At 39.1% G+C, this 12,316-nt stretch overlaps 1 protein-coding gene across 2 annotated transcripts in view; it reads right to left on the reverse strand.

Moving 5' to 3' along the window:
* LOC147157205 (signal transducer and activator of transcription 5B-like) overlaps window positions 1–12,302 on the reverse strand; it is a 28,118-nt gene extending 15,816 nt beyond the window's left edge. Inside the window, exons 1-14 of one of the 2 annotated variants that reach the window (XM_086063691.1) lie at window positions 12,170–12,302; window positions 11,438–11,572; window positions 10,485–10,641; window positions 10,230–10,319; window positions 9,910–10,087; window positions 9,586–9,683; window positions 6,246–6,397; window positions 5,939–6,094; window positions 5,398–5,577; window positions 5,085–5,172; window positions 4,314–4,436; window positions 4,011–4,103; window positions 3,295–3,501; window positions 3,070–3,164 (exon numbers count right to left, since the gene is read on the reverse strand). In XM_086063691.1, coding sequence (XP_085919817.1) covers window positions 3,070–3,164; window positions 3,295–3,501; window positions 4,011–4,103; window positions 4,314–4,436; window positions 5,085–5,172; window positions 5,398–5,577; window positions 5,939–6,094; window positions 6,246–6,397; window positions 9,586–9,683; window positions 9,910–10,087; window positions 10,230–10,319; window positions 10,485–10,641; window positions 11,438–11,565 — 1,745 coding nt within the window. In that variant the 5' untranslated portion in view covers window positions 11,566–11,572; window positions 12,170–12,302. Of the gene's footprint in view, window positions 1–3,069; window positions 3,165–3,294; window positions 3,502–4,010; window positions 4,104–4,313; window positions 4,437–5,084; window positions 5,173–5,397; window positions 5,578–5,938; window positions 6,095–6,245; window positions 6,398–9,585; window positions 9,717–9,909; window positions 10,088–10,229; window positions 10,320–10,484; window positions 10,642–11,437; window positions 11,573–12,169 lie in introns of both variants that reach the window. The other variant, XM_086063690.1, reaches the window with a different exon arrangement.
* Window positions 12,303–12,316: the final 14 nt, after the last annotated feature.

Consider the following 12,316-nt stretch of genomic DNA (forward strand, 5'->3'; position numbering starts at 1 on the left):
TCGATTACATTTAGTTACATTTGTAAGTTACATCTGGCCCTTTGAGGACAGCCATTATGCTGATGTGGCCCTCGGTGAAAATGAGTTTGACACCCCTAAAGTTGAAGGAATGACTTGCATAAGCTTTGTGAGGATTGTCAGGGAAGCCGCCCTCGTGAAGATTTCCACCAATTGTCCTCAATTTACAGGAGACTGGCTGAATGAAAACAACATACCCTATGACATCTTCCACCCCCTATGCCACATGTAGCCTGTTGCATTTCATCACACCTACCCTTTGGCACCTGCATTGCTATCAGCCCAACGTGCATACCAGTTCTCCAGGGTGGGGCCACCCCACAGGTCCATCTTGACCACCATCCAGGCCTTATCCCAGTTTGTGAACTGATGACTGGCGTCGAAGGATCCCCACTGGTGTCCGTCATATGCCCTACTGTCAACATGCCCTACACACCAAAGTTATCGAAAATGCGGATAAAGAGCTCACTATCACGGAACCACCAACACCTCTTCTTCAGGAGTCCTGCCTCAGTGTGGTGTCCTCTACAGAACCGGACATGCTGTTGGAGTTGATTGGAAACCTCAATGGCGATGATGACGAGGACCTGTGACTTGTATGGGGACATTTGGGGGCAGGTGGGGTTTCTTTACCAGGTACTTAATCCAAGGAAGGAGTGTTGAGTTGGGCAGTGTCAAAATTGGAAATTAACAAGCATCACATGTAAACTCACACAGACCTTGTTTACATTTTCCAATACAGCCAGCTTGCTTACAATATTTTACAGTGCTAAAGCATATAACCAATAACCACTTCACATATTTTTCTTTATATTGTTTCATAATTTTTAAACAGAAACATTAATATCTAAGAAACTATGGTAATACAGCCCATGTCCATTATCCCGCATAATGGATCATGTGTTAGTATTAAGATGTATTAGTACTCATAAGGTGCTTTTCCATTAGCCTGGTTCCACACATAGATGGCAATGCTTGGCACCTAGTGGTTACTTCTCCAGTAGACTTTTTCGCAGCCGAGCGGTTACAATTGAACCGCTTTATCAGAAGAACCATCTCGGAGTAGTTCTAAAACGCCAGCAATTCGGGGCCGAGTAAGGCCGTGAAGTAATTGCCTGACACAATGCAGCAAAGAACTCCACTGCACATGCCCATTTCCTGGTTTTAGACGAGCGAGACAGAGCCACACACCGACTGTCACCAAAGTCATAAAAATACAGTACTGTATATACTGTACAATAAACATAATTGTGTTTTGCAACAACACTGAATGATATTTACAATTTTATATGTACTAATGGATAAATATTGGATGATTAATGAGTAAAAATATTCATGAGCGAACGCACCGCTCGTCCTTTCCTACTCACTTGAATGAGAGGTGTCCAGATGCAACCTGGAGCCTTGCTGCTCCCCCGGCCTGTCGGCCGTGCTCCCTGCCTCGGCGGTGGCTTAGGCTGGAGGGCTTAGGCTTAGGCTGGAGGGCTTTGGACGCCGCAGAGTCAGGACGATAAACCGTTGACTCGGAGAGGCGTCCAAATGAATGAGACTGAGCACTCCATTCAGAATGAATGAGCGCTTGCAGCAAGCGTTGCTTGACGCTCGAGAAATCATTATCGCAATATCGCTTCCATAGTACATATGAAATTGTAAATATGAAAAATTCAAAATGTATGGACTGTATACTGTATATTATATTTTTACCTTGATGGCGGCCGGATGGTAAAGCTAAATTGAGAATGAACAACTTCACGCAGTCTCAAACAAACATAATGGTCATATTTTACATTATTTTCCTTTTGTTAGCCGGTCTTGGCCCATACTACTTCTATATTTTATTTCCAACTTTGGACTGGGATGTTTTGTACCTGATTTATTAGAGAGTAGAAACATTTTATTTATGCAACACTGGATTGTCATTGTCATTAATATTTTCTTCTTATTCCTTTTGTTATTGAATTCAAGCTTAATCGCTCTTGCTATCTTACCTCTTGGCTATTAAAGCAGATTTCTAAAGCAGAAGAAGAATCACATTTAATTATTTCTTGCACAAAATTCTATTAGCGAATGAACAGCTAATCACCATCATTGTTTCTGTCATAGAGATTTCTTAATTGCTAATTGCTAATAAGAAACCCAAAGAGTCCAGGCGGTCATAACAAAGACAGCAAAACAAGGTTAGGTGAGAAACAAGTGCACAACATCATTAGAGAGGAAGCTACATTAAGAGCGCGATCAGACCTACATCTTATTTCTAAGGTTACTTGACAGAGGTACAGGCTGATTTTAAAAAGGCTGATACTCTAAATGTGGGTAGTGAGAACCTAGACGAATTTCTCTCAACACAGGCTTTAATATCCTCCATCTCCCTGCATGATCACATTATTGAGTATGGATTACGGGAGGCTCCTACTCTTTAAACAGAGAGTTTAATTATATGGATTAATTTTTAAATTAATTTCCTTTCTTCCCTTTTGTACTTTGTTTATCTTTTGTTTCCAACACTGGACTGAGTAGAAACATGTATATATTCAATTATTGTTTATTATTATACTCTTTATGAATAAATTAAAAGGTTATTAAAACCCCCAACGAGTCCAGACCGTCATATTTGACTGTCCGAGGGTTCTAGGCATTATCAAGTTCACTAGATTATTAGAGAGGGAGCTGCCTTAAAGCTTGGTCAGATCTCCACATTATTTCTGCTAAGTTTACTCAATAGAGGTGTGGGCTGACTTCAACTGGGCAGACGGTTCAGAATTGGCAGTGACAACCTAAATTAATCTCTATCGACACCAATTTATGCAAGCGTCTGTCTCACTTTAAGTCCATGTTATCATGAGTATGGAATACGGCAAGCTTTGACCCTTTGATTGGAGAGTTAGTCAGAACCTTCTTGAAATAAAGACAATTATTTTAAGTGTTAGTTTAAATTCTGTGGGGAATGAAATCTGGCAAGTTCATCTATAAAGTCAACATGAAGCCTGTCTGCTTCAAAAAACAAACTAACTAACTAAATAATAATAATAATAATACGCTCATAGTCATTACCCATCATTCCAGTGAGGCTTGAGATGTTTCTTCATAAGTTCCATGACTCCATCAAACCATTGCCAAAAGGTGAAGTTGCGTCCGGGTAGGCTCTCCTGTTCACAAGAATTCAATTGAGTTTCTTTGCCGTTGTGAAATGCGAAGTATTTTTCAGGAGCACAGATTTTTCTTATATTACTGAAGAGTGAGAGATTTACTGCTGTAGCGACGAGATGCTGGCCTCACCCTGTTAAACTGGGCCCAAGATATGGTCATGTTGCGGTATTCGTCTGGGTTGTTACTTGTACTCGTGAAAGCTTTCTGGGCCAGGAAGACCAGGTTATTCTCAGACAGGCCACGACCACTGTGCATCTCTGCCTTGTATTTCATATCAAGGGCTTCACATAGCTGGGTCCATAGTACCTTGTCTGGCACAATGAATGGAACCCGGCCCTGAAGGGAACAAATGAAAGAAAAAGAAAACTTGAAAAAACACAACATACCTGCCATATTTGTTAGAGGGAAGCATATGCACATTATGATGTTTCTTGGCATGGGAATGTTCTATTGTGTTGCAGCCAGATTTCAGAGATTCCCCCACGAGGAATGTTGTTAAGTGGTACCACTCACTGACTGCTACATTCTGCAACTGTGATTGCGTAAGGGCTCTACAATGATTGCACTGCAGTGATACTGACAAATGAAAGTCCTCGCCCATGTACATTTGAGTGATGAAGAATACCAAATTATCTTACTAAAAGGTTTATCCTAATGTATGTTGGAAGTGTTTACAAAAAATAATAATACTGTAATATGAAATAAAGATTGAAAGTATGGAGAGAAGCCAAACTCTTTGGAGGCCAATAAAACTATCCACTACTATAGAACTGGATGTTAAGCAAAAATGTTCATTTATAGAAATAATTAATAGAAGTGGAATAAGACTGCAGTATTCAACTCACTGGTTCAGCGAAGGCATTGTCCCAAAGTACTGTTGCTGTGGCATTGTTGTCCTGACTACCATGGACTATCACTACCACGGGTAGTGATAAAGTCTGCAGGTTAAAGCAAAGAAAATAATGACACAAAGATTATAGGTAACAAAAACTCAAAATTCCCCATCTTGAGAAATTACATTACATAAGAAACTATTTTTTCGTATGTTTAATGAAATACACCTGTATGTGTAACCCACAAGACATATTTAGTATTACTAAACCCAAGCTAAACCCTAGGAATGAAAAGATGAATCAATGTTCCCTTACTTTAACATGGAAGACAAGTTCATTGCCTCCAATGCTGAACTGTGATTCAAACAGAACTGTGAACTTCTCCTCAGTCACTGACTCTGCACCTCGACGGTCCGAACGCTTGATTCGCTTCAGAGACTAAACACACAAAAATTAGATTAATAAATATTAAACTTCTTAATATATGCATGCGGTGGTTGTGTAGGTAACAATGAAAGTGCCCATCCACCTTTTAAACAGAAAACAATTCTGATTTGACTGATCAGCAATATCATAGCATGCTTGTGTTGTATTTTCCAATAATCCATGGAGCAATTATCATTTAGATTTCAGACACTGTGTTCATTCATTGTCCTGGCTTTAACAATACCGCCTCATTTATACAACATGCATTTTTTATAGCACTCATTTTTCATCAGGGTCCAGCTGGGTTAGAAGTGAATTTTTCCCAACTGACTGTTAAGCAAAAGGTGGGATACAACATAAATCAGTGCTTCACTAACTTTTATTGGAGAAAAAAAAATCACAACCCGTCTTTAGAATTTCTGCACTTGGTAGGCAAAATTCCTTCTAAATGATCAGAAAATGTGAATCCCAAATCACAGAATATGAGTCGCTTACAAAACTTTTGACTATGACTGTATGCATGAAAGCATCGTTATAAAAATGTGAACAAGTTACAACTATTGAATATTCTTAACTAAAGCACTGTATCCTTTCTTTTTCTATGAACTGCTCTATGACATTTCATCAAAAACATGACAGGTGTTTAAACTGGAATCCTACCATGTTTCTGAAGTGTGCACTAAGAGTGCCTGTGGCTTGCTGATACTCCATCACACAGTTGTTGTTCAGGATTTCACCGCTGCTTTCACTACCAAATGGGGGGAAATTAAGTTGGGGGGAAAAGTGAATAAAGTGACCTTCTCGAACAAAAGCAGGGCACACTACATGTAGCCAAAAAAACAAAAACAAATCACAGCTAATTCCGAATAAATAACACTTCATATACATGATTTAACAAAGCAGATTGTTATACAGAATTTACACTATAGTTATGCAACAATATTAAAGTCTGCTTTCTGTAGTTGCTTCTCACCTGTGTGTGCTTTCATTTTTGAGTAGAGCTTTGGCTTGTTGCTCACTCACAATGACAGCCTTGACTTGAGGTGGATTCATGTGGACGTTGAGCTTTCCGCCTACCAGAAGTCGCACCGTGGCAGCAAACTTGGTGTGGGTTCTTAACACCTGGGGCGGTTGCTTTTCAATGATGAAGGTGCTAAACAGGTGGATATATCAACATCAAGAGAATTATTCAAAGGAAATGAGACTGACATCCATAGCCATTCGAATGATCATATGATTTGGGTTAATGCTTAATATTAATGTTGATTAGGCAGCAGAGATGAAACTTTTTTTTAAGCCTAAATGAAGGTTTTCTCTTAATACCTCAAATATTTTCTCTGCAACCTTGATGAAAGACACCTGCTTTTTCGCACTAAAAATTATGAGACAGTGACATTAACGCCATAGCGATGGACCTTCAAAAATCAAAATAAAACCACTACTCCTGTGTACAAGTCTTCAAACAGTACCATGGACTTCCACATAGCTCAAAAAGGATTATGTGTGATTTTCACCTAGTGACCAAGGCAGAGATGATATCAGTGATGTCCGCATTGAGTTTGTTCAGTAGATCTTCCATGGGGCCTGGCAGAGGAAGCTGCTGAGTAAGATGTTCACAGCGTCGAATCTGTTGTCGATTTGTCCAGATCAGATCAGCCAGTTTTTCACACCTAAAAACAAGCGGACATATTGATAAGATGCTGGAATCATTTATTTGTACAGCAATTACATCAACATATGTAAGTGAGGATGAAGATAAAATAAACAAATTATTTTTCTGTTGCCAGTCAAAAGTAACCAAAAGGAATCCTGAAGACAAACCAGGACTGGAGAATGTCAAGTCCTCCCTCATGAGGCCCGCCATTTCCAGCTAACTGCTGCCTCCTCTTCCATTGGATGAGTTCCTCATCTAGAATTAAAGTCTGTTGTTTCCTTAGAAGGGTTAAGGTATTTTGGTGTTGTTCTGACAGGTCCTGCAAACACAACGTGAGCCACATACTGAGAACACTAGTGTTTTAAACAATATTTGTACAAGACGGCAATAAAAAGGCCATGCAAAAGATGTGTTGAGGAATTTTCCTAAAAGTGGAATACAAAAAGGGACATGCTCTGTTGGATTGGTTGTAGAAAAGAAGTTTGTTGTCCCTCTCGTGTTCTCTTCTTCACTGATTGTCAACCGTGCACTGTGTTCAACCTGCCCTTTATCACCTTCTACTACCTGTACTATTTTTCCAATGTGCTATGTGCTCCCTCTTCCAAGCCAGGTCCCCTTTGTCAGCTTGATAAGTATACCAACCCAATATGTTGTATTTGTCGTGTATGACCAAGCTTCATTCATTATTTGACAAATTTGGACTCTACTGTGTGTTACTGACTTTTGGACCTTTGTCAGTTAGTTATTTAATCACCTCTTCTGTGCAATTTAGTCCAACTGCTGTGGACCCTACACTCATGAGAAACAAGAAGGAAGGGGGCCCGGCTCACTCATATGACAGTGATATGGTATCTCTTGAAAATGACTAGACAACTGAATAATACTAACCCAATTCCAAATGAAGAGGGGACGTTGGTGTTAAACATAAATAAAAACAGAATACAATGATTTACAAATCACCTACATTTAATGAAATACACTACAAAGACAAGATATTTAATGATCAAACTGATAAACGTTATGGTTTTTCGCAAATAATCATTAACTTGGAATTTTACGGTTGCAACACATTCCAAAATAGCTGGGATGGGGTCATGTTTACCACTGTGTTACATCACTTTTTCTTTTAACAACATTCAATAAACGTTTGTGAAGTGAGGACACTAATTATTGAAGCTTTGTAGGTTGAAGATTTCCCATTCTTGCTTGATGTACAGCTCCAGCTGTCTGGGGTCTCCGTTGTCGTATTTTACGCTTCATAATGTGCGACACATTTTCAATGGGAGACAGGTCTGGACTGCAGGACCCGCTCACTCGACCATTGAGAGGCCCAACCCAAGAGACGTTAGGACCGCACCCTTATTTGAATAACATTTCGACCTGACAGAGCGTCTGTAGCATGAAATAAATAAATGTGAGAGCAAAGTGTTTTTATTTATCGATTGATATTTAACTCCATTTATATATTAATTTATATATTTATTTTTGTATTTATTGGGACAGTTATTTTAATTTTTTGAATCAGTTTTTTTATTTTGGGATATATATATATATATATATATATATATATATATATATATATATAGTTGTTTCTATTTCCATTTATATTTATTTTTTATATTTATTTTTTGTATTTATTTTTTGTATTTAATTTTTGAATTATATTTTTTACAACAGTTTTTTTATTTTCATTTTTATTAATTTATTTAGTTTTGGTCTTCAATACGACGTCCACAATATCCAAAGACAATTTGAAATGTGGACTCATCAGACCACAGAACTTTTTATCAGTCCATCTTAAATGAGCTCGGCCCATGAAGCTGGCGGCGTTTCTGGGTGTTGTTGATACATGGCTTTTATTTTGCATAAGAGAGTTTTAAGTTGCACTTATGGATGCAGCATCAAACTGTATTTACTGACATTGGTTTTCTGAAGTGTTCCTGAGCCCAAGCATGTAGTAACATATTTTACACATTGATGTTGGTTTTTGACACAGTGCTGCCTGAGGGATCGAAGGTCACGGGCATTCAATGTTGATTTTCAACCTCAGATGATGAAATCCCTAAATTCCTTGCAATTGTACATTGAGGAACATTGTCCTTTAAACTGTTCCACTATTTTCTCAAGCACTTTTTCCACAAAGAGCTCACAAAAACTCTCGCCCTATCTTTGCTTGTGAACACCTGAGCAATTCAGGGAACTCCTTTTATACCCAATCACCCACCTGTTACTAATTAGACTGTTCACTTGTGGGATGTTCCAAACAGGTGTTTGATGAGCATTGTTCAACTTTCTCAGGCCCCATCCACACAAAAGCCAGTTTCAATGTATCCTCATAAGTTTCTTACAGTTTAAGCCGTTCGTCCACACGATGGCGCGGTTTCGGAGCTTGAAACAGATCACGAGGTCCAGAGTGGAAAGATTTCAAAACGCGCCCCGTACGCTTCCATCTGGACACCATCTGCAGGATACTCCTCCAGTGATTACGTAATGGTCGCAGCTCGATGACGATGCGTTGTCGCAGACTGATGACGTATGCGCCAATTCTCGCGTGACAGCGCGCAAACCAGTCTGTCAACAACAATGGCAGATAGCCGTGTCGTAGTCGTTTTGCGCAGCCTCCTTAGCTTGCTTATGCTTTTGCAGCAAAATATTTTGCTTCTTTATTCCCACGTTCAACAAGCGGTGTTGTACTTGAATCACCCGCCAATGTCACTTCTCCTGTATATCGTCTTTTTCATGTTGTTTTTAAACATGCAAGGCCATGTTTGTTCTGTAGATTGCAATAAAGTTGGAAAAAAAAGTGTCTTCTTCGCTGATTCTTCTTCTACGCTTTCCGTTAACTCCCTGTGGCTGCGCTACAGCGCCACTACAGACTTGGCATATACATTACAGCGTTAAACGTCCTCAGTGTCTTCTTTTGGACACACGCTCAGTCTTTCTTTGCCACCTGTCCCAGCTTTTCTGAAATGTGTTGCAGCCATAATAATATAACAATGATTATTTGCTAAAACTAATTAAGTGTATCAGTTTGAACATTAACTATCTTGTCCTTGTAAGTGTGTTCAATTAAATATAGGTTGAACTTGATTTGCAAATCAGTGTATTTTTATTTATGTTTAACACAACGTCCCAACTTCATTGGAATTTGGTTTGTACAGACAGTTTCAACATGACAATTGGACATTGCAACTAATTTTTAAGAAGAAATATTATAGTTGCTTTGGCATGTAATAATAAGAAAAAAAAATTGGATCAAATTGTTGAAATGTTATCACTCAGCTAAAAGTTACAAATTATTAATAAATGTGTTACGTTAGATCATATAACTAAGGTGAAAGATGCATAACAAGCTACAATGTGGATGGGCTGTTGAGATGTGAAATGGAATTATTAGTACAGTAAATCTTGACAGCTCTGTGGTGTGAGGTGACATTGCCGTTTAAAGCAATAAACTTGCCAGCAAAGGAATACCAATTATATGATGTGGATATTAAATATTCATACAAGCCTGTATTTCTGTAATGTGCTGGCCTCTCTGGCGAGCCAGGCCTCCACAGTGGCCCTCTTGCTTTGTAGCGTGGTTTCCCGTTGGGTGCGCTCAGCTACAGGCAGAGAGCTCAGACTGCTCAACTGGGCTGACCAAGATGGAAGCAAGATTTCAACAATGAGGGGTGGGGGGGCTTACAAGTTAGAACTGATTTCACCAGGTTCAAAAAATATTCAACAAATATAAAAATATGTTGACAAAAATATGCTTATTTGATTCTGTTACAAAAAGACTAATTCGCTCAGGCAGCATAAAGATGGATGCTGGAGCGAAGTGCATACCCTGGAGGCGCAGGTTCTCCTGGTACTGGATGATGAAATACTCCTGGCTGTGCTGCAGCTTTCTCAGTTCATTCTCAGTTTCCTGTGTGGCTAATCGGAGCTCCTCGAAGGCCTGATTGATCTGTTGATGGCGCTGGGAGAGGCTGTCTATGGCCTGCCCCCCACTCACAGAATTTGCCTGAACACAAAAATTGCAATTATTAAAATGGGGGTTTGAAATGCCAGACAACTCCACAGTAATCAGGAGGCAGACTAACATATTTTCACTTGACCACGGCGAGACTTGAACCGTTTGGTTCACGATTGGCTTCAGCACTTACATTTGAAGCTTCTTGAACCAATCGCTGCTCGGAGCACAAAATGTGTTTGATGCAGCGCACCAGCTCCAAAGGACAGCGGTCATATGTGCTCTGTAGTGAAATTTAAACAAACAATTAATATTGTATAACTATACAACATAACAAAGTGGGGATTTTGATACTGATTATAAAAATTAAAAAGAAACTCTTGAAAAGGTGTTCAATTGATTCCATTACAGGTGAGCTTACTCAGGCTGATCAGTTTTGCTAGTTTACCTTTAGCTGGTTTGCATAATGTCCTAGCTTGATCTTAAGAAGAAAGCCATCCTCTCCTCCCTGAAGCTGGGCTTTCCTCTGAAGCTCTGCCACCAGGTTGTCCAGCAGACGCTTGGCTTTGACTTCCTCTGCTGGGTTGCCCAACTCCACTGAATCCCTTTGAAGTCACATCATTTTTTATGGGTATTTTAGCCAACAGCAGACTGCACATCTAACAAATCACACATTACTTTTCCATTACTATTGAGAAAGAGTTGATGAGGTTCATTGCTAGTGAGGCAATGAAATTGGAGTCAGATTTATATTTTCATGAGTCAAATCAATATAAGATCAACATTCTTTTTACACACATAATATCTGGTAAGGACGGTTGCATTTCCAGTGGATTAGAAAGAACGTATTAGCCATTGCAATTTCTTAATTATTCAACAGGCTACTCTTTACATTACTAAGTGAAGTGCAAAAATGAATCTCATAAAGCCAGTCCTTTTCAGGTATAGGTCAATTACAAGCCAGTGATTGCGGGTGTGCACGATATGAGGTGAGCTTGGCTGTTTGCTGCCACACTTCGAACAGGAAATAGGCAAACTAAGTTATCAGCTATTTTGACTAGGAAATGGGGAGGATTATTTGATTCAAAATTAGGGTTGGGCGATATGGCCAAATAATAAAATTTCTATTTTTATCATTCATTCTGGACGATTACGATTTTAATCAAAATAATAAACCCAAATAACATTTATTTAAAGGTTTCATTTATTGAAAAATAAATCCTGTGCAAAATGTTAAGACAACAATAATGTATAACCAATTTTAAATAAGTTTCAACGTAAATTTAACATTAATAGCTTGTGCAAAAAATATCTATTAATATCTTGTGCAGAACTTGCTTAATGCCACAATTACGTAGTTAGTAACTACAGTATTGATACAAATACTGAAATTCAAATGACCAGAGTTGGCTCTCAATCCACTGAGCCAAGTAGTGCCGCACTTCGATGGGAAAGTGCTGGCCATACAGTGCCTGCATCTGGTGTAAGGCATCGCCCTGCAGCTGCTGGGTTTGGATCCACATTGCCATGGTGCTCCTGTGGAATTGGAAGAGTGGGGGAGAAAAGGAAAAGGATGAGGGGGCGTGGCTGAACAGCGAGAGTATTTGAGTTGAGTGTAAAACTTGGGTTGCTGCATGATGATGTTACAACAGACAAGCATAATTTTCATTATGCTGTTTATTAAACATCTTGAGGTATTACTTAGCAAAGCAATAGTATTAGCTTCTATTTGACCGACCAACGCAGATTTAAAAGTGCAGATTGTTGTTTGTCTGCTGCCTTAAGTTAAACGGATGTTTTAGCTTGCTAACGATTTTGTGAATGCATACTCAGGGATTGCCACGCTACCACGCAGACGACATTCAAATGAATAATTTTTGTTAAATATCTAGATATTGGTGAACTGATATACTTATTTACATTAATAGTGGCTGGATTTTGAGTTTCTTGTTTTCAATTTGAGTGGGACTTCAAAACGTGAGCTGTGCTAGCTAGCGAAAGTATGCTATCATCTTCGCTAGCATCGTATACCTCAATCATAAAGTTGGCAAGTTACAACACAATCATACGATTCAAACATCAACTCCCCGACGCCACATGCCACTTGTACGGTTGCGAAAAAAAAACGCTCACCTTTTAAAGGCTGCAGAACAGCTCTCAGAAACACCATAGAAAAGTAGAGGACGGACAACACGTAAACACAACTTTTCACGTCACAGTTGTTGACGTTGGCGCTACATTCTGCTATACCAGCTGTTGCTGGAAGTATGAGTCAAGTGT

Source organism: Leptonotus elevatus, chromosome 20, assembly GCF_054856555.1.
Source record: "Leptonotus elevatus isolate MCC_2025b chromosome 20, RoL_Lele_1.0, whole genome shotgun sequence".
NCBI lineage: Eukaryota > Metazoa > Chordata > Actinopteri > Syngnathiformes > Syngnathidae > Leptonotus > Leptonotus elevatus.